This window comes from Trichosurus vulpecula, chromosome 2 (assembly GCF_011100635.1).
Source record: "Trichosurus vulpecula isolate mTriVul1 chromosome 2, mTriVul1.pri, whole genome shotgun sequence".
NCBI classification, from domain to species: domain Eukaryota; kingdom Metazoa; phylum Chordata; class Mammalia; order Diprotodontia; family Phalangeridae; genus Trichosurus; species Trichosurus vulpecula.
Genome location: NC_050574.1, coordinates 456,868,683 through 456,894,757, shown reverse-complemented (window position 1 = coordinate 456,894,757; position 26,075 = coordinate 456,868,683). Strand labels below are relative to the sequence as shown.

Below are 26,075 nucleotides of genomic sequence, written 5' to 3'. Positions count from 1 at the left end.
AAATAAACACATAAAATGAAAGTTATAACCAATCAGTGGTCAAGTCCGCCCACAGGTCTTGACAAGTGAGTGTTGGCAGGCAAGCAAGTTGCACACTGTTGAAAAGTCCAGCATGCATTGGCAGGAATATGTGCGTGTAATGACTTGTTTATGATATGATACCATATAGTTACATGACACAATAGTGCATCATCAAAATTTCAATGCAGGAAGAAAACTCCACAACTTTACAATAAATTATTAAGTTTAAGATGCATTATTTAAAAAATATTTTATATATTTTTTGAAATGAAGTAAATTTCAAAAAAGAAAAAAAAACCATGGAAGGGTTAAATAAAGATTTCTAGGGGGGTGCTGAGTATTTTTTTGAAAAGGGGGTGGTAGGCCGCATAAGTTTGGGAACCTCTGGCCTACAGTCAGGAAGACCTGAGTCCAAATCTAGCCTGACTTACTAGCTGGGTGACTTTGGGAAAGTTACTTAATCTCTGCTTGCCTCAGTATCCTTATCTGGATCTGTGAGCATCGAGCTCACAGCGGGGTTGTAAGGATAAAGGGAGACAGTATTTGTAAAGTGCTTAGTACAGCCCCTGGCACATAGTAGGAACTATATGAAATGTTGGCTGTGATGTTTAAAGGGCTACGTATGGTTATGTTTCTGTAAATGAATCCCTAGCAGTGGAGACATTGCTATATAAGGAGGACTGGACAAACACATACTAATCTCAGATGACAAAAATGGGTCCCATTATGCAGGCGGGGTGGAGCCAAAAGGCCTGTCACCTGAAGATACAACAGAGCTTGCTACCTGCCCAGCAGGGGTGGGGAACCTGCGGCCTCGAGGATCTCAAGGGCTGCACTTGAGGACCTAGGGAGTCACGTGTGGCCTCGAGGCCCAAGGTCCCCCACCCTTGCTCTGGTTTTTGCTACTGAAGGGAATCAGGCACTGTCTGCAGCACCTCCTGTGGACACTGAAGGAATTTATCCTTTTTTTCTTTCCAGAAGAACTAATCTAATTAATTCATTCAAATCCAGTCACATGGTGGTAGTGTTGCTGCTTCTAGGCAGCTGGGTGGCCCAGCTGATAGAGTGCCAGGTCTGGAGTCAGGAAGACTCCTCTTCCTGGATTCAAATCTGGCCTCAAACACTAAGTGTGTGACCCTGGGCAAGTCACTTAAACCTGTTTGCCTCAATTCCCTCATCTGTAAAATGACCTGGAGAAAGAAATGGCAAAACCACTCTAGTATCTTTGCCAAGAAAACCCCGAATAGGGTCAGGAAGAATCAGACATGCCTAAACCAGGTATGTATGAACAAGCTGTCCTTTCAAAGATGATCCCACATTTCCCATTAGCACAAGCTGATGAAAGGAGAACATGTCTAAATAACACCCCCAGATGTTATTCTAAAAATAAGTGATTTTATGTAAACTCTCGATCCCTCTGGATGATAATACTAACGGTTTGCATTTACTGGTGTAAAATGAGGAATATGTGCTTTGTGGTCATTTTCTTAAGTCCAGAAGGCCGATAGCTCTGGTCAGTTCTCCCTAAATCTACAAAGGCACCAGAACCTCTCCAAGGACATTTTTTTTCAATACTAGTTGAAGGACTAAGCCTTTAAATTTCCTAACTTCAGCGCAAAAATATCCACCACCAATTACTGTTTCTGAATGCAAGACTTACACTGTGGAAGGGGAATTAATTTTTCAGGTGAGCCTCTGGCTCTTTGCCTTTACTGGCAATTAGTAAGTAGCAGAAATGAGGGACTTTATGTATGTTCCCACCATACTTTTCTGCAAATCTATATGGTCCTGAGCTATGACTTAAAGCTATGGTTTAATGAACCAGGAAGTAAGGGAAAACTCCTCCCCCCATTCAAAATGATTTTGACCTATTTTACACATTGCTGTTTTGACTTGTTACCTAGGAGGTACTAGGAGAGACCAGCCGAGTGACCTATAGAATCAAAGATCTTTAAGCTGCCGGCCCTTAGACAAGACATCTTATCTAGTCTGTATTTGAACTGGAATCTTCCTACAGAAAATTCCTAATAACTGGTCCACGGAGGGTGTCATGCTTTTACCTGTGGGTTCTCTGCCCAAAAGAATGGAAATTTTGATCACTGAAACCTTAAACCCACACATCACTCTGGCTCTCACTGATTGGCCAACAGCAGGTCCCAGGCCAAGCCCTACTTGGTCATTGTTTGGGCCCTGAATGGCTCAGAATGAATGTAAATGGCACATGTTTCTGTCCTGGCTAGAAACCCTGAAGATCTTTCCCTCCCAGATGAAATATTTTTTTTTTGAGTAGGTAAAAAAAAGGTCATTTTTTGCCTCATTTCTCACCTAGCCTTAGTCACTGAATGGGTGTTGCCTCAGTCAAACTGAGACCTGGCAAAGTCCTTAGTTTAAGAAGGCCCAGGTCTCTCACTGCATCCAAGGCCATTTCCAGTCATCCTGACCTATATCTTGCCACTGGACCCAGATAACTCCAGTGGAGAGAGTGAGGCTGGTGACTGCACAGCCGTCCCCCACTTAAATCCAATTCACTGGCACGTCCTGGCATCACCTCCCTGCTGTCATGGTCCTCTTCGAGAATGAAGGATGAACACTAATAACTGGTCACCTAATCTCTGCTTGAAAATCTCTGGTGGTGTGAAACACTACCTCCCGGTGCATCTCATCCCACTTTTAGACAGCAATTATTGGCAAGGTTTTCCCTTACCGAGTTAACAAACACTTATCAATGTGTCAGGAACCACAGGATACAAAGAAGAGGCAAAAACAAGATGACCCCTGCCCTCATGGAGCATACGTTCTAAATGCTTGTTAATTGACTAGTCAAAACCAGTCCCCTTGAAGTTCTGCCCAGTGCTCTTAGTCCTGTTTTCTGGGGCTGAGCAGAACAAGCTGACAGTGAATACATCACTCCAAAGCTTCCCCCCACCCCAGGTTTAAGAGCCTCGGTGTCTTCAACCAAATATTTATAGAACATTGTTTTGAGTTGCCTCACCATGGCCCTATCTTGTCCATATCCTCCCTAAAACTCAGCATCCAGAGCTGTACACAATACTTCAGACATAGTATGAACGGGGCAGAGTAAAATTAGAGCATCAGGGTTTTTTGTTTGTTTGTTTTTGTTTTATCTGGGACCTAACACTCCTCAATATAGCCCAATACTGTATTAGCCATTCTGGCTGCCTCAACATTATTCCTCGTATTGTTCTGTCCATTAAAACCCTACTTGGTCACCATCAAGGACATATAACCAAATTCCCCATATTTCCAAAGGTCCTCTTTTAAACGGGACTCATGGCAAGTGCCCACATTGTGGGGTGAGGGGGGACACACAGGCCTGATCTGATTCTAGATCTGAGAGAAATCCAGAGCCTCTGCTCCACTGGGACAAAAACCGATCAGTACCAAATGGTGCCTTTGCCCTGACATACTCCAACACACTTACTGGCATACTTACCCTCTTCAAATTCTTATTGTCCAGTGACGTAGGACAGCGTCTTGACTGTGCTCGTGTGGACCTACCTGTTGCAGATCTCAAAATCTATTTACTAATATCTTGGTTCAAATTCCATTTGTTAACCCTCATTTCCTTGTGTCCCATGAAAAAAACCTGAGCCCACTGTCTCAATCCGTGGCTCTGGTCTGTAGCTTTCTGTTGGATGTGGACCATGGAATGACTCCACCACTTAGCGTAGTGACTGGCAAACAGTAGGTACTTAATAAATGCTGCTTGTTTGATCGATTATGGTCTGTATACTCTATAGACCCAGCTTTTGTTCCCGATTCCTCCCATCCGGTACTGCCCTGATGTTACCTGTGATACCAAGCTGAAGACCTATACACTGGGAAGAATCCTGATTTTAAAGTCAGGAGCTGGGTTCAGATCCCAGCTCTGCCTCATTGCCTACATGATCTCAGGTAAGTCATGAACCTTTGAACCTCTGTTTTCTCTTCAGTAAAATGAATGAGGTAGTCTATCTCTATGGTCTTTTCTAGATCCCAAGACACTATTACTACTTTCATATAGCGATCGAAGGTTTAGTCAAACACCTGAAAGGCATTTAGGGTTAAGCCTCATAACCATCCTATGAAGCACTTCAGGTGCTAGCTATTTGCCATTATGATTTATGGGCTCGTTCATGTCAGTAGAGAGCTTACCATCGAATCCATCTATCTACCCAATTTGTTGTTCTGATACTGGTGAAAACAAATGTTAAATGTTTAACTTATGACTGGGAAACGGATCACTGTTCCTTCTATGACACATGCAGAAATACAAAGTATATACCATTGGAGAAAAGCAAATGAGAGTTATTTCCTGTAAGCAACAGAACAAACCACTAGGGCAAGCACATTAGGACTCATGAGATGATGATGTATTTCACTGTTATAACATGCGACATACGTCATGCAAAGGAAGCCTCTCCACAGTGCACAGTAGGCCTGGCTGTGTAAAACATCTTCGGGGGCATCTCTCAAGCACAATACATCACAGCAAAATAATCCACAAGGAAAGGACGGGAGAGTCTCCTTCGGAAGACAAGCACCACCCTCCTTGTCTGGGCCTGTTCATTCCCTGGAGAAGGACTGTGCTTGCATACACCAAGATAAATGGAACTGCGTTGTGGTAGGCATGTCTTTTATTTAATATACGTACTGTACATCTATACGCACATACAAACACATACACATGGAGTAATAGTCAGCTATTTAATTCTGTAACAATTGCTGGTTTTCAAAGCACAAGGACAAGGTTACTACTGAGACCACGGCATTCCACCAACTTCCTCACATTATTAACGTGCCCACTTTTGGTTAACATCTGCTAATATTCTTGGTCTCCCTTGTCCCTGGAAGTACTAGGTTAACAAGGCCTCAAAGAAGAAAAGAATGATATAGTCTGAGGGTTACTTTCCACCAAAAGAAAGAAAATGAACCAAAGTGCATTTCGTATGGCACAAAATGTTTAGAAATGGGAATTTTCCCATCCAGGTGTTGCAACATATTACAGAGGTCGATGTCCTTAAAGCAAGTGAAAATACTGTGCCCCTTTGGGACTTATCAGCGTCTCATAGTAGTTTTCACTGAAATGAGATTTTACTTTTACTAAAGGTGGAGAGAGACAATAACCTAGGACATCAAAAACAAACAAAAGCCCACCACCATCACCACTACCAGAAACAACTGCATTTGCTACCTGTACCAGGGATACATTATCTAGACAAACCCACGTGAAACTTCAAAGGTAATCTGGAGAACTGTGGTCACAAATAGAAACCACTGTGTAAAAGGGGAAAGTTAACTCGCTACAATCAGCTGCAAAGGCAGATGGGAGTGATCGTGAGAAGGTAGGAATCAGCCTCTGCCTGGACCAAGAGACTTTTTTTTAAAAGCAAAGAGAGAGCCAAAAAAAAGAGCAAAATCATGACAATCATTTTTTCAATTGGCTAAACTTAACAGCAGCCGGGGGTGGGGAGTGGGGGGGGGGGCTTCTCAGAGCAATTCTAGAGTAAAGCATGCTATGTTTCCTCAATGAAAACTCATTTCAAAGCCTTCAGTGACAGAAAGCACGATTGGGGGGTGGGGGTGGGGGCAGAATATGGTAGGAAGTAATCTCTTGAATGCCCTCCCCCATTTAGACAAGGCCAGGCATGCTGCTCAAGTCCAGGATATTCTAAGTGACTTTCAGGTAAATGCGATACATGTTAAGTGTATTTACAAGAAACGATATCTAGATATTTATGGAGAATGATTATAAAGTGAACGGATAAGCTGAAGTCTCTGATGTTCTTCAGATAATGGTTAGGATATTAGCTTAAGTACTCGATCAGCCGTTAAAGCTTTAATACACAGCGCAAGGAAGCTTCCCTGAACCCAGTCAAGGGCTAAGAGTCCCCTTTTGTAGTTTTCTTTTTTTTAAAGCCAGTTTGGGGGCATAGAGACCCTTGAGAAGACAGGACATTACATTCAGCTCCGATTACTGGAATCCAGCAGTCAAGGATTGCAGAAGCTCCTCTAGATGACAAACAGTCACAGTTTACTGCCAGCAGCGTCACAGGTCTGTATTTCCTCCATCGCATACTACCTCTGTCAATTCGAAAATGAAAAAATAAAGATCAAAATCACGCCAAGCACATGAAATGCCACTAGTTCTAAGCTTGTGACTCAGAATCGCCTTTCCCTCTCTCTCTCTTCTAAATTACTACGTAATATCGGGTGCTTTCCTGCCTTTCTCAGAAGTGGCATGCTTACTTGGCACTGAAGTGAATTACAAGAATTTGAAAACAGGTTAATTTTTTAGTGAAAGAATGTCAACAGAGAGGAGATCATTTCTGACATTATTACGGATATCTTTTCCTCTAAAGGCACTACTTTGCAAGGTCTGTGTTAGGGGAGGCAGTGTGGTCTATGGCAAAGAACATTACATTTGGAGTCAGAAGACTTGGTCCCTAATCCCTGTCTGCCGCCTCCTTCTTGCATGAACTTGGCTAAGTCACTGAACCTTTTGAGACCTGTTCCTTTACTTGTAAAATGAGGAGGTCAGAATAGATGATCTCGAAGGTATTTTTCCAGCTCTATATCCTATAAACTGGAGATGGAGTATGCGGAACTGAAAGCATAAAAATATTTTCTTAATTTAAGTGGTACATCTGGTAGACTTTTCCCTCCCTTGAAGTTTTATACTTTAGGATTTTTTATTGTTTTATATTTTTATATTTATATATTTTATATGTACATTCTGGTTTATATTACATTTTATAGGCTCTTTACTTTTACACTAGCTATTTCACCTTGAATTCTCCGTCCCGCACTGAACCAAGCCTTCCTTGTGACAAAGAACGACATTTAAACAAAGCCAACCAACACACTGATCAGGTCTGACAGTATATTGTTTATGCTGAATTCTAGCTCTCTAACGCCCCGCACTGCCCCAAACCCTACTAAGAGGAGAGAGGTGTTGCTATTGTATGTATGTCTATGTACGTATGTGTATATATATGTATATATATAGCGAGTATACATATGTACGTATGTGTATATATATGTATATATATATATATATACACACAGGGACGGATAGACAGCACAGTTGGTACAGCTTGGAGTCAGGAAGACCCAGTTCAAATCCAGCCTCAGACACTGACTACCTATGTAAGTAACCCTGGGCAACTTTGGTTCCTCATCTGGAAAACAGGGACACATAGGAGAATAAGACGGCAAACCGCTCTAGTATCTATGCCAAGAAAATCCCATGGATGAGTCTGCGGGAGTCGCGAAGAGTCAGACATGACTACAACAAATACACGCATACATAATGTGTTTGCATGCACGTGTACATATACACATATACTTTTTGGACAGACGAGGGTGATAAGAAAACAAGGAGCTTCTGAGGGAAGCTCATGAAATACAAATTTTATGTCATGGCCCAGTTGAACAGAAATCGCCTAAAACAGTTGAAACATGCTGTTTGAGTAAAATATTCTTCTTCTTTTGGGTACTTAGGAAAATCTTTAATCTGAAAACGGCCCATCACATGAGAAACTGAAAGTGTCCTCCTTCTTGTGTGAGATGACCACGTGTAGTTGTTTCAGCTTCAACTCAAAATGCTAAAGGTGGGAAGGAAAGCCAATTCTAAAATGTGTTTTCTAAACGGGATCACTATGGTTTTGGACAAATAAGATGACAGCTCATGAAGGAGAGGCCAACTTGGTTTGGTATGTTGACATATGCGCTGGTGCCTATTGAGAAAAGAGTAGATGGTTTGATGGTTGATCAACCATCAAACATCATGACAAAAGGGGAAAAAAGTATTCTGTGAAAGGAGTGAAGTCAGTTTTTACCTGGAAATGATAATGCAGGTTCAAGATTAATTTCTACTTGGGCTAGGATGTGGTGTATAATTTTCCTGCTCTATTTGTTTTCAGAGAAACTTTGAAATCTCACCTCCGTCCAGCATTTCTGAGAATTCTTGCTATTTCCATCTGACATGCTAGAGCGGGGCAGTATTCCAAAGCTCAGGAGGAAAATGAAGAGACGATGGCATTGACTATAAAAGTCACTTCACATTTCTCAGTCTTTTAACTTAACTTCCTAAGTCAAATAAACTAATTAAAAGTTTAAGTTCAAGCCTCTCTAGGAAATAACAGACATCTCTAGAGTTGGCAACAACATATGAAAACTCTTCATCGAGAGTTCTGTTTGAGTTGCTACTTTTAAACAAAAGACTATTTGATTAAACTGATTGACTTAATATGAAAAAGTTTCAACTTTTAATCTTGAGAAGGAGAACTAAAGGTACGTATTAATAAACTGTAAAATGACACACCATTAACCCATGTTTGTTACACTATATTAAATAAATTATTGCTATCCCTGACTAATTCAATATTTAATAAATGAAAAGCCCCCTTTGCTCTCTCCCGAGATCTTCTTAGGTTTTTGTGAGTTTCAGATCATCTTTTCAGGGTTTCTAAATGGAAAGAAGTACTAATACTTTCTTTTGATCCAGACAAATTTTCCAAAGTCTGAACCAAGTTCTGCATCAATACTGACTTTCACGCGAATGCTTTCTCCCTGATGGTCATACGTGATCATGATCTGGATGGGTAAAATACCTATCAGTTATAATTTCTGACATTCCTGGCAGAAATGCTTCATACATAAACACACAATATGCCCTTTATGAGATGTGCACAGTCATGAAATTTAAGTAAGTTGTGCTTTTAAAAAACAAAATCCTAAAACATCCCAGAGGTAAGTACAATATGAGGGAGCAGAGCATTAGATCTTGGGATAGACACTTGGGATCTGGTCTTGCCTTGGGCAGGGAGTTGGACTAGTCCAGAGGTTTCAAAATTAAGGCCGAGTTACAAGGAGCTGAGTGTCTACTGAACCAAATTATAATGTAATTAGTAAATGTCTAACAAAATGAATAAAAACACAACATAGACAATGTAAATTTGTGGTTTTCTAAGTTAATAGGCAGACTGCAGGGATCTATTTTTACTTGAGTTTTGGCAACAGTGCTTTAGGTGACCTGCTATACTTTGAGGTATTATTATTTTTATTAGTTTCTGTTCCAAACAGTGGTGGGATCAGGTCTGTGAACAGCTGCTATACTTAAGGAGGGAAAGAAGGAAGGAGGGAATGAAGGAAGGAAGGAAGGAGGGAAGGAAGGAGGGAGGGAGGGAAGGAAGGAAGGAAGGAGGGAAGGGAGGAAGGAAGGAAGGAAGGAAGGAGGGAAGGAAGGAAGGAGGGAAGGAAGGAAGGAAGGAAGGAGGGAAGGAAGGGAAGGAAGGAGGGAAGGAAGGGAAGGAGGGAGGGAAGGAAGGAAGGAGGGAAGGAAGGAAGGAGGGAAGGAAGGAAGGAGGGAGGGAAGGAAGGAGGGAAGGAGGGAAGGGAGGAGGGAAGGAGGGAAGGGAGGAAGGAAGGAAAGAGGGAAGGAAGGAAAGAGGGAAGGAAGGAAAGAGGGAAGGAAGGAAGGAGGGAAGGAAATGACAAAGAGAAAAGGAAAAGAAAGAAAAAGAAGAACAAAACCAGTTCCACCACAGACAGTCATTAAAGTACTGTACCTTTACGTTACAGTATAGTGTATCCATCAACATATTGTATTAAGTGTATTTTCTGGTCCTGGACTGTTAAATCCTTCAATCAAGTTTTTGTTACAGTCATCCATGGCAAGGGTTTCACTGGATCTCTTGGGATAAGTTGGGGGGCCTGTGAAATCTAAGAGCTCTTCGATGGCCTTAGCATTACTGGTTCCATTCTGTTCCAAAGAAACACCGGGAATGATGTCATTCACTGGTGAAAATTCTGGGATGGAGATAAGTTCTTCTTTTGAAACCGGACTGGAAAAAAAAAGAGATTGTTTTTTCACTGCTCGAATCTTTCTTTTTTTTATTTCTAGTTTTATTCTTACACATTTTGCTTATTTTCTCCTACAGAAGATGGGCTTAGAGGCAAGGTGCACATAGAAGGGATTGTAGACGACACAATCAGAAAACAAATGAGGTCAGTTAAGATTATAGGACATTGATAAGCATCAGATCCCTGTGTATGAAAACAAACAACATGGACTGGGAGGGTTTGTGTGAAGGCGCAGCATGACTGGGTTAGGTTTTCTGTATTTGGACACATTTCCATGCAGCTCGAGAAATAGAGAGAGCAGGTACCCTTATTCTGTGATGAGGCAAGTCATTTCAAGTGGACCAACCTACAGATCGGAAAGCCAAAACAGAGCAAAAACAAAAAACTAAAGCTATAGAGAGCTTCACGAAGGAGTCTGATATCTGTGCACATGTGATCATAATGCCCATTTCCTTGGCACATAATATCCCCCCATCTAGAGGGCTGCCTGGGATGGGCATCTGTGAGTCTGACATGGTGCCAAGACCACTGGAGGTCGTCCATTCCACCTAAGTGTTATTTATAACATGCACCAGCAAAGTTAGCTGCAAAGTGAGCACTTATTTACCCATTTGGCCCCCGGTGGAAAATGGAAATCTTATAGTACAACCTTATTTATCTGGTTCTTGCCCATAAGAATTCTGTGCTTTATATGGGCCAAATTGATCTGCCTAGCACTCGAGAGTCTCCATGCCTCCCTTTTCCAGCCTTGTCTCCTCTTCTCTCCCACTCCTCCCTGCCTTTCACGCTCTATTTTAGCCAAACTGGATGACTCTCTATCCTCTGTGCTTCTATGAATCAGTGCCTTTATTCACACTATTAGAGGTGCACGTGATACCGTTTTTCATACGGTTTGCCTGTGGAATTCCTACTCATGTTTTTAAGGCTGTCAAATACCACCCTCCTCCAGAAAGTCAGCCCTGACAATACACCTCACGTTCAATAACCTTTATCTTTCCTCCCCCTTCATGGCTAAACTCCCTGAGAAAGCCTTCTACTTTACTCTCTTTGAAACTCTCTCGATCTGGCCTCTTAACCCACTGAAACCACTCCTTCCAAAGTTACCCAGTGATCCCTTACTTGTCAGATTTAATGGCCCTCTCTCAATCCTGACTTTCCTTGGCCTCTCTGTATACCCAGACACCGCCGGTCATCTCTTTTACCAGGATACTCTCTCCTCTCTAGGTTCTCTTGACATCGCTCTCCTCTGGTTCTCCTCTTATCTCTCCAACTATTCTGCCTTAGCCTCCTGGGCTCCATATTCCTCTCTTTATTCCAACTAACTGTGGGGTGTCCCCAAAGTCTCTGACCTGGGTCCTTTGTCTTTTCACTCTCTCACTTGGTCATCTCACCAGCTCCCATAGGTTCAATGGTCATCTGTACGCAGGTGATTCCCATATCAACACATCCAGCCCTAGTTTCTACGCTGAGCCGCAGTCATGAATTTCCTACTGCCTTCTGGACATCGAATACTGGATGTGCAATAGGTGTGTTACACTTAACATGTTCGAAACAGAATTTATCTCCCCCCCCCCACAAAAAAACAAACCCTACCCACTTCCAAAAGCCTGTCCAGTCACCCAGGCCCACAACCTTGGTATCATCGTAGAGTCGCCTTGCACATCTTTTTTTTTTCCTTTTTGGAGGGGGGAAGGCAGGGCAATTGGGGTTAAGTGACTTCCCCAAGGTCACACAGCTACTAAGTGTGTCAAGTGTCTGAGGCTGGATTTGAACTCAGGTCCTCCTGACTCCAGAGCCGGTGCTCTACTCCCTGCACCACCTAGCTGCCCCTCACCTTGCACATCTAATCTGCTGCCAAATCATGAAGCTCCTACCTTCTCTCCACTCAACACTGCCATAAGGTTGAGTTCAGGCCTTCGTCATCTCTCCCTTGGACTAAGTTGTCTCCCTGCCTCCAGTCTCTCTCCCCACACCAGTCCATCCTCCACTCAGCTGCCAATGTGATTTTTAAAAAAAGCGTAGTGCCACGTGTCACACACACACAACACACCACCACACACACACACACACACACACACACACACACACACACACACTGGCTCATGCCCAGTGAACTTCAGTGGGCTTTTACCTTCAGAATCAAATATAAAGGCCTCTGTCTGACATTAAAATCTTTTCATCCCCTGGCTCCTTTCTACCTTCTCACCACTTCTACGTTTCTTACACTTTATGCCGTACTCCACGTTCTACAGCCCAGGCACACTGGATGACTCGTTATTCTTCACCCACAACACTCCATCTCTCATTTCAATGTCTTTGCACTGACCGTCCCCCATGCACGGAATGTTCTCCCTCCTTACAGCCACCCCTTGGAATCCTTGGTTTCCTTCAAGACTTGGTTCAAATCTCACCTCGTACAAGAGGCTTTTCCCCCAGCTGCTAACCCCTCCCCTCTCCGATTACCTTCATCTACTCTGTATATATCTTGCATGCAACAATTATTTGCATCTTATCTCCTCCATGAAGGGATGGCTTTGCCTTCCTTCCTTCTCTCCCTCCTTCCTTTCTTTTCCCTTCTGCCTTTCTTCCTCTTTTTCTTCCTATCTTCTTTCCCTCCCTCCTTCCTTCCTTTTTCTTCCTTCTTTCTTTTTCTCTTTTTTTTTCCTTCCTTCCTCCCTCCCTTCCTTTCTTCCTTCCCCCAATGCTCACCACAGTACAGGCACATCCTAAGTATGTAATAACTAAATGTTTGCTGACTGACTTGGTCCCTTCCCTCTCAATAACAACTTCCCTACACAACTTTTTTGTATCTCTATAATTTTCTAACTTATCTGTGCTAGTGCCTTAGTCCCCCACGAGACGGTAGTGAGCTCCATGAGAGTAGGGCCCATGTCTTAGGTGAACTTGGTATCTCCCTCAGCACCTACTACAGTGGTCTGCAAACAGAACATGCTGAATTAAGGTTTGTCCTTTTCCTAACTTCTCTCCTCTGGGAAACAATATCATATAGTGGGAAGAATACTGGCTCTTGAGTCAGAGGTTGTGCCTCAGTTGTTTTTCAGGCTCTTCATGAACTCAATGGCAGAGATACTGGAGTTGTTTGCCATTTTCTTCTCCAGCTCATTAACTGAGGCAAACAGGGTTAAGTGACTTGCCTGGGGTCACACAGCTAATAAATGTCTGAGGCCAAATTTGAACTCAAGAAGATGAGTCTTCCTGACTCTAGGCTCAGTGTTCTATGTTCTATGGTGCCACCTAGTTGGCCTTAGCCACCTATGTTAAAGTCCCACCACTGACACTTATTAACCTGTGGAATCATAGATGAGTCATTTCAATTTCTTGGGGCTCCATTTCCTCATTTGTAAAATGATCTTTGAAGTCCCTTCTAGCGCTAAATCTATGAATCTTATTAGAGAGAGACAGTCCTATGGAAGACAGGCTGGAGAACACTGCTTGTTGTTAGTGGCCCTGCAGGACTGGTAGGCTCCAGGCATCAGAGTAAGGCTGGCCCTAACCTTAAGATCCCACCCCCCCTCATATAATCTTTTGAAAAATAAAACATCAGCTTCCCCGATTGCCTCTTCTTATCACCCAAAGCCAGTCTGCAAATAGCAGCCGCACATTAGCAACATTCTTCTTATGCCCACTGAGTTTTGTGAAAATCTCCGCTCAGAGAAATTATCTCACCAGGACAGAAGGGAGGCCACACACAATCCTTATTAGAAATCTCACCAAATCTGCACCCCCGGCCAACTCTCTTAATACTAAAGGAAAGAGGAAAGAAAGACGGGGAGAGAAGCTAAGGAATTTAGGTTTTAAGGGGTTTCTTCCTCTGACTGGAAATAGCTTTTTTTTAAATTATGAAAACTGCTGACACAAAGTCACAGAAAGGCAGAAAACTTAGTGACCCTCAAACAACACATTTCTTACCCCTCCCAACTCTTTCTTAAAGCCTGACAGCAGGTTTCCTCTATCTCCCCTGCCCCAACTGCTAAGACCCTTTTTAAAGGGGAGACATGAGACTGAATCTAACGGGCTGGAACAGTGTTGGGGTGGCCTGGATAACCCTTCACAGGCCTCAGGGATTTTCTCCTCGTGTAGAGTGAGGGATAATGTAGCTGAGAAGGCTCTGAAGAGGTTCTGCTACTTCAGCTTTTTTTTTTAATTGGATCTGTGACTTCATGGCATGAGAACTCTCAGGTAAAAAATTCTTCTGCCAATGCACCTTCTCTTTATCATATGGCTTTAAATAGTTGCCCAGACCATTGAGAGGCTCAGTGACTTGCTGAGGTTACGGCCAGCACATGTTCAAAGCCAGACTTAAACAGTTGGGCCTTCCTGGCCTTGAGGCCAGCTCTTTAGAGAGGGGAAAAGCCTTGAGAATACTTGGATTTTCACACATCCAGTGGTTCATGTTGTTGTTGCTGGCCTCATCTTGGGGTTTTCTTGGAGAAGATACTGGAGTGGTTTTCCATTTCCTCCTCTGGCTCATTTTACAGATGAGGAAACTGAGGCAAACAGGGTTACGTGATTTGCCCAGGGTCACACGGCTAGTGTTTGAGGCCAGATTTGAACTCAGGAAGATGAGTCTTCTTGACTGCAGGCCCAGCTCTCTATCTGCTTTATCACCTAGCTGCTCCTAGCTGCTACTAGTTTATGACCAGGCTCCAAACGATCCAGATACACATTTGGACTATATTTTAAACCAGACTTCCCCCAGGAAAGATTTCCCAGCAGACTATCCTAAAGACCTTCAACAAGAAAGCAGAGAAGTGGACAGACCATGACCCTGGGTCCAGCTGGACATACTTCTCCAGGACCCTGTACACCAGAGGTGTCAACCTCAAAGCTAGGCAGCCCCAGATTAAAATGTAATCAGGGAAAGGTTCAACAAAAAAGTAAAAATACAACACAGGTTATGTCCATTCGTGGTGCTCTACATCACTGTGCAGCTGCAGGGATCCGCTTCTGTTTGACTAACGACAGCGTACACACCGTCTTATTCCTGGTGCTGCCTTCTGTCAGCTATCACTCCCTTGACCCTGGTTCCAATCCCATACTCGTAATGGCACAGAGTTTCTTCCATGCCTTATGTTCTCCTCCCCAGTCTGGCTCTCCTCTCCTCCCAACCCACCGGACACACACACACACACACACACACACACACGGACACACACACATATATATCCTGGGCTCTTTTGTTCCTGCCTGGGCTTTTACGACATCTCACAATAATATAACACAATGCAAGTTCCCAACTAACACAAGCTATATTAAACATTTCTTAAGTTGGGGCTTAAGGTCTTAGAAAAAAACAACAACCCAGTGTCTTATTTTGTGAAAGCCTAATAAAACTCCCTAGTACAAAATATGGGAAACTAGTATGTAACCCGCCACCACAGATTCTGTCATACCATCCAAAGCTACTTTAATTTGTTTTCCTGGTCCTTGCATCAGAGTAGAATAAAGAAATCAATCCAAGAGAAGTCAGTTAACAGTTGGGGGAGAAGAGTATTAAGTGTGAAGGAAACACATGTACCTAACATCCATAGACTGAACCTCATCTGTAGAATCATCCTGACTGCTCAGCTTCCCATCTAGGACATCCAGATGGATGAGTCCTGCCGCTGGCTTCAGACCGTCAGAGAAGACGTCTTGGGAGATCACTGCAGGGGCAGAGCGTCCCACACCGTTAGTTTCCTCGTAGGTGGTCAATCCGTTGACTTCTGATTTGGAACGCAAGAATCATTAAGAACAGAGTGCCTTAGGTTAATCACAAAATAACTGAAACAGAGCAACTCGAGAGGAAATGCACATTTATCGGGTCAACGAGTTCAATCTTCCAATAAAATTACAACTTTTCTTGGAAGAGAAGCAGAGTAGGAGTCTATCTGATTTTCCACAGATTAAGTCAGGAAGACGGACCAAGTAACAAAGCCTAGCATGCAAAGAAAGCTTCAGGCATACCAAGGAGGCTTCATGTTAAATGTTAGACAGCTTTTCCATTGCCACTCATTGTAACGCAAAGAAAAAGGTTCAAAAATGATTCTCAAATGGGTGCATCTACTGAGATGTGGCATACTTCAGTGGCAAGAGAATATTATATGAAAGCCAGAGGACCTGTGTTCAAATGCTGGTTCTGCAACTTATTTGCTGTATAGCTTTGGGCAAATCACTTCGCCTAGCTGGCTCCAGTTTCCTTATCTATAAAATGATGAGAATGGACTAAATCAGAGGTGTCAAACATGTGGCCCGTGCCTCACAACACTCCCAAGTGCCCCTCGAGTCAGATTAAAATGTAACTAGGAATAGGAAATATTCAACAAAACAAATGAAAATTGCAACAAAATGTAGATAATGTTAATATGTGGTTTTCTAAGTCAATATACAACCTTCAAGGATCCTTATGTGCAATTTCGTGGCCCTTGTTTCTACTTGAATGTGATACCACTAGACTGGATGACCTGGAAGGTTCTTTTGATATAAATCTATGGTCTTAGGTTGCCTATAACTGGTATGGAGCAACCAAAAAACTACCAGCAATTTTCTTAAGGAAGGAACAGGAGGGAAAAAATGAACTATCAGAACATCTGTAAGCCTCCTCTCTGTAAAAGAGTAATCAATTCATAAACAAGACGTGACCATTATGAAAACAGACGGGTGTCACATGAATGCTGAATGAGTAAGCACCCAGAGGTTAGACTTCTGGTTTTATTAGTTACTAAAGACATAAACGACTTTCCTTTAAGAGTACTTTGTAATTTACTCTACATAAGTGTTCTGTGTGCTTTGGAAGATTGATCGATCAGTCCTCGAACACTTTACATATATATATATATAACTATATATAACACTTTATGTAGTTATTTGGAACGGAATTGCCCTCTTGTTGCTTCCTGTATTTCGTTATTGCTTATATAGAAATACCAATTATAGAGACATGTTGATTTTTTTTCTCTTTTCTTTTTCTCCCATTTTCATTGCAAAACATTTCCATATTAGCCATGCTGTACATGGGGTGGAGGGGGAAGCAAGAAAAATTAAGTGAAAAAATGTGCCTCAGTGTGCACTCAGAGTTCATTAGCTCTTTCTCTCTCTCATTCTTCATTACGAGTCCTCTGGAATGGTCACAAATCATGTCCTGGTGCAGCTGATTTGTGAGGGTTTACTTGGTAGCCTATGATTTTGCTGAAGCTATTGTCTCGATGAGTATCTTCACTGATTCCCTAGGAATTAATTTTCTGAGTATGCTATCAGTCTTCACTTTCCAAATAAACCACCACATTATCAGCAAATAGAGATAGTTTGATCTTTTCTTTTCCTATTTTTTACTCCTTTAATTTCATTCTCTTGTCCTATTGCTGTTGCTAGGATTCCTAAAACTATATCAAATAATTGTGGGGGAGTAGTCATCTTTGCTTTACTCTCATATCTACTGGGAAAAATTCTGGTGTATTTCCACCCCATAACATGCTTGCTTTGGGTTGTGGATAGATGCCTATTCTTTGTACTTATACTTTTAACACAAATATTGTGGCATCAATGATTTTCCAAATGAAGCCCACAGTTTCTGACATGATGACTGGGGAGAGAAAAATCTTTTACACACTGGGTTGGACAAGATGATCTAAGGACCTTCCCAGCAATAAAAAAAAAAAAACAAACTATGGTCAATGTATGATTATTGGTCGTGGGTGTTTTAAAAACAGGATAGCCAAGGATAAATCCATTCCTATACTCACCTACTTTACTCTGCACAACAGGCTTTGATGTATTATTTTCCACATCCAAAATTGGCTGAGACTCCTGTTTGGGCTGAGTCTCCAATATAGGCTCTTCCTTCTGCCACAAACAAAATGCATGAAAGATTAACTTGAAGCAGAGAGAGAAATGACTTTAAAAAGTTTAGAAAGGCTCAGATTCAATCTAGCTCAGCTCAAATTAATGTGGCCCACTGGCATAAGTGTCACAAATGCTTAATGGCGAATCTTTAATAAACTTTATTTTTCTTTGGCTGAGAAGGCTTGAGTTGAATTCATCTGGCAGGACCCAGCAGGTTGGTATTTTGGGGTCTTGGGTACTCCTCAACCACAAACCTCAACATATGGTTCCTGGAGACCAGGAATACTGCTAATCTCAAGTTCTTCTCCAGCTAAGACTGGAAGTTAGAATTTATGCTTTCATAGAGAAGGAAAACGGATAGAAGTTGCCTACGTGATGGCCTTTGTGGAGCTCTCTCTGAATTCCATCCTCAGAGAAGATTGTAAGATGCCTGAGTTTCTTCAGCAAACACATGAAGTAATGAAATAATTTCTACCTGCCTATTACATAAACTATCCCCCCCCACCCATATTTTTCAAGAGCCTCAAATTTACAGATACCTTCCCAACTCTGCAAGAAAGATTGGGTTTTCTGATAATTTTTTGTTTGCCTCTTGTTTTTGCAATGTTTTTCCTGTATTTTGTACACATTTTGTTGAATTATGGAGGAAAAAACTTTAGGATTTTGTTTTCTTTGTAAACTCAAATTGATTGCATTAAGGCAATCAAGTTCCTCTGAGTCTTGCCTTTGTAAATATAATAGCAAGTAAAGTGGGACCTTTTGTTGTCTTTTGGAGTGCTTCTCAGCACTAAGGCAATCAAGTGCCTTTGAGTCTTGCCTTTGTTTAAATCAAGTCATTGATTGAAAACAATATATATGATGCTGTGCTAGTGATTAAAGATCTTTCCCACACCCATCTGCTAAGCAGGCGCTAAGCCCCAGGGTCCTAAACAGGGTATATATGTTCTGAGGCTGGCATTTTGCTTTTGGGGGCACACTCATTGGAAGAGTGTTGGTGATTTGGCCAGATGAGACTCTGGGTAGCCGTTGGAGCCACCCCCCACCCTGGCTTTGAAAAACCCAGATGTTGGTGCTTCTCCCTCTGGTAACTATGTATGTATTGCTATGGACAGACAGAAGCCCTATCTGCTGATTTGTGTTACTTGCTCTGTTTGTGTTTTCTCTGAAGTTCAGGGTACTGACTTTTTCCCCTGAACTAAGTGAATGTTTAATTAAAGTAAGACTGTTAACCCCTTAAAGTTGCTTACCTTAGAACAGCAGATCAAAGAACCTGTGCTAGCAGCCCTCCTGTGTACCTACTGGCCTTACACAGCCACAGTAGGGGCAAGTAGTATTGCTGTTACATCCCCTTTATGTGTTTTTCCCCCATTAGAATCTAAATTCTTTGAGGGAAGAGACTGCCGTATTTGTATCTCTAGTACTTAGCCACAGTGCCTGGCACACAGTAAGCACTAAATAAATGCTTTCTTTCTCCATCTCTTCATCTCTCTTTCCTTTGTGACCTCCAAGCTAAAACAAAACCTCTTAGCAAAGTCAAGACCGTATAAAAATAACACCATGAATCCCTCACCTTCACTTCTGTTGAAACATCACTTTTCCTTGTCCTCTTCATGATTTCATCTATTCTCTGGAAAACAAAGGGAACCAAATAAGAGAGCCAGCATCAGAAAAGTACAAGCAACGAGGAACCTGCAACCTGACATAATTCATGGATGTTCTCTGAGTCTGTGGGGGAGAGGTAGCTCTCAAATACCACAGTGAATCTGTACTTTTAGCCCCATATTTAACAGGACAAACATTTTAAAGCTCATACATTTGCACAGTATTTAAATTCTTTTCATTTTATTTTACTTTTTATTCTGAACTTAACAAACACCAAATAAAAGTAAGCATTTCATAAACACTGTAGAACAGAAAGAAAGAACTACACATGAAACTGGAAGCTTCTTAGGTAAAACTTGCTTCGTCTGTTTAAGTTACATAGCACTTTCTTCACATCAAACTCTGGTGAGAAAAAGAGGGCAAATATTATATAAATCTATATCACCTGCTTGTTAAGAAACTGAGACTCAGAAATTTGCAGTTAGCGCAGGGGTGAGGAACCTGCGGCCTCGAGGATACATGAAGCCCTCTAGGTCCTCAAGTGCGGCCCTCTGGCTGGATCCAAACTTCACAGAACAAATCCCTTGATAAAAGGATTTGTTCTGTGAAACTTGGACTTGGTCAAAAGGCTGCACTTGAGGACCTAAAGGGCCACATGTGGCCTCAAGGCTGCAAGTTCCCCAGCCCGGTATAGTGACTTGTTCATGACCACATTGTTACTAATTGCCACAGCCAGAAATTAAACCCACATCTTCTGACTAAATCCGGGATTCCAAGTCCAGATATTCCAGCTCTGAGACCTGTCTACACCATCTCCTAAACATTAATATCTGAGAAAGAGGCTACCCCTTTCTCTAGGATCAAGGACTTATCATTTATGACCACCATTTCAAAAAAACACCCTCTTTAGACTGGTAAGTATACACCCATCAGAGCCAGCCCACGGAGGCAGGACACATCCTTACAAGCAGGGGAGTGGGCACAGGCACTTAGAAACAGGTAAAGAGAGCAAGAATCCCCCAGCTCCTGGACAGAGGCTGGACCAGGACCTGAGAAAGCTCCTCAAGAGAGAACATGCGCTCTTTAGAGAGACAGCCCGCTTTCCCACGCTTCTCTTCTGTCATGCGGCTTGCCTGGTCCTTCCCCGTTCCTTGGCCTTACCTTCTTTCTCAATAGCCTTTCCTGCTCTATCTGCAGCATGATCTGTTCTCGTTCCAGACGCAGCTGTTGAGCGGCTTCCCGTGCCTTGGCTTCTGCTTCCTCTTTCTAATAAAAAGATGTGAAATAGGACAAGTTATTTGTGCTTAGAAGTCAAAGCCCTGGGGAGTTCTCATAGCTTTTATTCTTTTCCCTTTCTTATGGCCATGGTGACCCAAACTGAGCACAACCACAAATGTGGTGAGTGAAAGCCATAATATCTGGACTTCAGTTTTACATCGTCTTAGGGACCTCATTTTATCTTTCTATCAGTCCAAGTGCAGTGCTTTGCACATAGAAGAACCTTAAAATATTTGTTTAATGAATGATATGTTGTGAAACATTTAGTGTTTAACCAATGAAGTAACACACACTTCAGGGTGAGACCTCGGGAAGTGTCTAATTATGATTTCTGCTTGCAATCTATTGTTAACACCCCCATCAGGGCAGCTAGGTGGCACAGTGAGTAGAGCACCAGCCCTGGAGTCAGGAGAACCTGAGTTCAAATCCAGCCTCAGACACTGGACACTTACTAGCTGTGTGACCTTGGGCAAGTCATTTAACCCCAATTGCCCTGCCCCACCCTCCGAAAGAAACAAAACAAAACAACAAAAGAGTGCTTAGCACGTATTGTTTGGTCGCAACTCTCTGTGACCCCATTTGGGGTTTCCTTGACAAAGATACTGGAGTGGTTACCATTTCCTTCTCCAGCTCATTTTATAAATGAGGAAACTGAGGCAAATGGTCACACAGCTAGGAAGTGTCTGAGGTCAGACTCAGGAAGATTCATCTTCCTGACTCAAGGCCCAGCACCTAACTGCCCTACCTGGCACACAGTGGGTGCTTAATAAATGCATGTTCCCACCCCTCCCCCCTTCCTTTCCATAGAGGACACATACTGTACCTGCTTTTCAATTCTGGCTCTCTCCTGCTGCTCTCTCTCTTGCTTTTCTTTTTCTTGTTGCTCTCTTAAAAGCTGTTCTTCTACAGCTTTCCTCTGGGCTTCCTCCTTTGCTTTTCTCTTCTCTTCTTCTTGTCTCTGCTTTCTTTCCTCTTCTCTCTTATGGTCTTCTTGTTCTTGGAGAATCCTGTCCTGTTCTGCCTTTCTTTCCAGTTCTTCCCTCTGTAGCCTATTTTTTAAAACAAATCACACATTCAAAGGGAGAAGTTGTGAGCGGTCCTAACGAACCTTGTCCACAAAGGAATGATACTAAACAGTAACAGCTAATATTCGTACGATGCTCGTGGGACAAGTTCTCGGCTAGGCGCTGAGCCAATGTTACCATTTGACCCTCACAAAAACTCTAGGAGGTAGGCACTATTTTTATGTCCATTTGACAAATGAGGAAACTGAGGCAAGCAGATTCTGTGCCTTGCCTCAGCTGGATTTGAATTCAGCTCTTCTTGGATCTGAGTCTGGTGCTTTATCCACTTTGCTCACAAAGGCAACCCCCCTTGACCTGCTCCCAAACATATGCATTCTATACATATAACTATTAATACATATTCGTGACTTGGGCTTAAAAGTTTAAAAGACTAGGTCAAGGCTCTAAATTACTTGAATTTCCCCCAAAACCCAAACACATTAAACAAAGTGGATTTTTAATTAAGTTACAGGCACAGTAATGATGACACGATGGCTCGTCAAATTACCAGATATAAAACGGTAGTGCCCTAAAGAATAGCAGCTAAACAGAAGAGTCTCGGCAGGAGGAATGAGAATTAAAACCAAAGCTTGGAGAGGACAAGTGTGCCAGTGGCCACATAGACGCCACTCGATGATCTCAGAGCAGTGAGAAGCCTCTTCAGGCTGCTTTGGTTGGAATGAAACTTCAAGGCAGAGGCCAAATGGAAGGAAACTTCAAAGGCCCCTTCTGGAATTAATGATTTAAAAATCAATAGCACTGATTTTCAATTTAATATTTAATACAGTTAAAAAGAATGATTTTGCCTTTTCTCCTACACAGATGAAACAGTTTGTAGCAATATCTAGGCATCTTCTCTCCATAAATAAGGCAGTGGTGAAAGGGAGAGGAAGAGAAGGCGGAGGAGGAGAAACTTTGTATTCAAAAGGACCTTCTTATTTGGTGAAGTTACAAGGAGCATTGGATTTGAAATCAAAAGTCACACATCAGAAGTCATTGGCACAGTGTCAGGCACACAGTAAGCACTTCATAAATGTTTGTTTTTGGTTTTAGGGGTTTTTTGGAGGGGGAAAGCAGGGCAATTGGGGTTAAGTGACTTGCCCAAGGTCACATAGCTCTTAAGTGTGTCAAGTATCTGAGGCTGGATTTGAACTCAGGTCCTCCTGACTCCAAGGCTGGTGTTCCACTCACTGCACCACCTAGGTGCCCCACACTTCAAAAATGTTGACTATGTCCTAGCGTCATCCCCCTCTCATTAGCTGGTGTAACTTTGGGCAATTCACCAAACCTTATTGTGTCTGTTTAATTATCTCTAATAATAAGGGTTATTAGCATATTATTATATTAGCAATATTAGCAAATGACAATTGCCTCCTTTCAAGGAGGGAGGGCAAAGGTGGGGAGGGAAGCACTTTGTGAAATAAAAGCGTTATACACTTGCAAGCTATTATCAATATACAGGGTTTCCCAATAGTTTAGTATAGTTAAAACTTAAAACTGCACTAAAGACTTTTGGAACACCCTGTATTTTAGGTTAATAATTTATATTTATAATTAAGCTTTAATAGCTTAAAACTGCACTAAGACTTTTGGGACACCCTGCATTTCAGATTAATAATTTATAGTTGTAATTAAGCTTTAATAGCTTAAAACTGCACTAAGACTTTTGGGACAACCTGTACTTCTAATTAGTTTCTATTTGATGACAAATGTGACTCAAAATGTATGATAAAAAAGCTACAGAAACATCTCCAAATCCTCTTAAAATGTATCTATAAACACATGTTCTTTCTGTTTCTCTTTCCTCCTCTCTTTCTTTCTCTCCCCCTTCTTCCTCTCTCCTCCTCCTCCTCCTCTCTCTCATCTGTCTTTCTAGCTTTCTCTCTGCACCTCTCTCTACAAGAAAAAGCACATGTCCAAAAATTGGGTACAACCATTACAATCCTTATGCTTCCCTTCTAATAAACTCAGGCCACTCTTAAGGCAGCCTGAGAGGCTGGGTGAGCCACCAAAAATATATGGACAAGCTCTGTGTACCTCCTCACCTTCCTCCTGTGTTCAAAATGGGGACTCCTGCTACTCGGACTGCCTACATCTGGAAGGGCCATCGTGAGGGAAAAGTGCTTTGCACACTTAAAAGTGTCCGAGAAATGTGAGTGATCCCCTTCTATTAAAAATATCATCCACAAAAGAAGGGTTGGAGCCCCTCCCTCCATGCAGGGTGGCTGGGGCCCACCCTTTGAGGTGGGTGTGGAGAATACCTCTCTCGCTCCTCCCTCTCCTGCCTTTCTTGTTCTTCTTGCTCCTTCTGCAGACGGACCTGCCTCCTCTTCTCTGCCAGGATTTTGGCAGCTTCTTCTGCATCGGTTGTTCCTGCAGTGAACTTCCCTGATGGTGCATGAAAGGGTTAAAAATTAAAGAGTACAGGGGAGGTAAATTAGCAAATAACCCCAACGATCCACACCAGCACAACCTTCAAGGCATCCTTCTAATAACAACATACAGATGTGCTGGGAAATGAGCTCTGCAACCCTGGCAGCATTTCACTGGGGAAGAAGAGGCAACTAGGAGATACGGTGGGTTTAGAGTCTTGTGAAAGGGGGAGCTACGTGGATCCACTATCCAGTGGATAGAGCACTGGAGTCAGGAGGACCTGAGTTCGAATGTGACTTCAGACACTTGGCATTTACAAACCATGTGACCCTGGGCAAGTCATTTAACCCCATTGCTACATTAAAAAAAAAAAAGTCTTCCTAAAGACCTGAGTTTGAATCTTGACTCAGACATTTGCTAACTGTGCATGATTCTGGATAAAGTTACTTAAACCTCTCTCAGCCCTTCCCCCCAGTCATTTGTCAGTCAGATTGGGATAACAGCACCTACCTTATCAGAATCAAATGAGATAACATCTAAAGCACTTTGTAAACCTCAAAGCTCTATATAAATCCTGGCTAATATTAATATTGGGGGCAGCTAGGTGATGCAGTGGACCTAGAGTCAGGAAGACTCTTCATCTTCTTAAGTTCAAATCTGGCCTCAGATACTTACTAGCTGGGTGACCCTGGGTAACTCATCACTTAACTGTTTGCCTCAGTTTCCTCAACTGTAAAATGAGCTAGAGAAGGAAATGGCAAACCACTCTACTATCTTTGCCAAAAAAACTGCAAATGAGGTCACAGAGTCAGACATGACTAATCAACACAAAACCAATTATTAATATTATTATTTAAAAAAAAACAGAGCTCAAAAGCAATCCATGCTTGCCTTCTTATTTAAGGAACAAAGGTTGAGCATTAAGGTGAAACCTTGTTTTTTTTTTGTTTTTGTTTTTGTTTTTTTTGCTGAGAACTACAAATTGGCCATGTCTAGCCTATCTTGCTCAGCACATCCAGGATCCTCTCCAAAGCCATTAGCAGAGTCAGTCTTTCATCTCTAGCTCTGGCCATTCCCCTTGGGGAGATGAGTAAGAGAATGCAATAAAGAAACTAAATGATTTGAAAAGTGACATTAGAAAAGTCGTTCAGCCCCAAGAGAAACCTCCTTCTCCCCAACCTCCTCTTTCTCGCAGCAGAAGCCAATGCTTTCCTCAATCAAGCAGGCTGATTATAGGGTCAACTGGAGACCTCTCCTCCCACCCGCAACCCCACCCTCCAAGACCAAATACCTCTGTGCTGGCTTTCTTAAGGAGGCTTACCTTCACTAACTTCGGTCTTTCCTGACCCAGGGCTGTATTTCTCTGCAAGCTGCTTCTCACCTATCTGATCCCCATGAGCTCCATGTGCTTTCTGACTCAGAGCCCCTTCCTTCTCCTTGTTTGCTTTCTCTTTGTCCGCTTTCTTCTTTGGAGTCTCTTGGTTGGGAGAATGGGGGCTTCGGTATTTGACAGGTGATCCTTGGTATGGTTTGGTATTCTTTGGAGATTGTGGATATGTTTTTGAAGGTGTTCTACAAAACAAAAAGACAGGAGCGAATTCCCGGGTCTCAGTAGGTAGACTGGATTCCTTCTGTCTTTCCCCAAACCCTTCAGACCTCAATATACTTGTAAGGTAAGAATTTCAAATTCAAATTGGCATTTTTAAAAAGAAAACTTAAGTTCCTACCATAAGCTTTAAAATGAAGAAAAATGTTTAGGAAAAGGTACTGGCATCTTTTGGGAGTCAGAATGACAAGGTAGAAAGGACACTGGCGTCAGGACCTGGGTTCCAATCTCACCTCTGAGGCTCCCTCTAAGACCGTGGACAAGTGGCTGATCTGGTTTGAATCTGTACACAAACTTTTTCTACTCTCATCAAATGACTTAACCTGTGTGGTGAGGTAGGTGTGCACCAAATGGTTCTTCCAGGGAGACACTGCATTATAGTGGAAAACGTGCTGGGATAGGAATCAGAAGAGCTGAGTTCA

At 42.4% G+C, this 26,075-nt stretch overlaps 1 protein-coding gene across 4 annotated transcripts in view; it reads right to left on the bottom strand.

Annotated features, from left to right (window-relative positions):
• Positions 1–4,640: 4,640 nt before the first annotated feature.
• MAP7D2 (MAP7 domain containing 2) overlaps positions 4,641–26,075 on the bottom strand; it is a 44,670-nt gene continuing 23,235 nt past the window's right edge. For 2 of the 4 annotated variants that reach the window (XM_036747003.1, XM_036747006.1), the window contains 9 exons: positions 25,369–25,619; positions 23,936–24,062; positions 21,434–21,659; positions 20,494–20,598; positions 19,301–19,357; positions 17,631–17,730; positions 15,428–15,614; positions 9,594–9,869; positions 4,641–6,105 (listed from right to left, as the gene is read on the bottom strand). In XM_036747003.1, coding sequence (XP_036602898.1) covers positions 9,620–9,869; positions 15,428–15,614; positions 17,631–17,730; positions 19,301–19,357; positions 20,494–20,598; positions 21,434–21,659; positions 23,936–24,062; positions 25,369–25,619 — 1,303 coding nt within the window. In that variant the 3' untranslated portion in view covers positions 4,641–6,105; positions 9,594–9,619. Of the gene's footprint in view, positions 6,106–9,593; positions 9,870–15,427; positions 15,615–16,053; positions 16,093–17,630; positions 17,731–19,300; positions 19,358–20,493; positions 20,599–21,433; positions 21,660–23,935; positions 24,063–25,368; positions 25,620–26,075 lie in introns of those variants that run through there. The other 2 variants (XM_036747004.1, XM_036747005.1) reach the window with 2 other exon arrangements.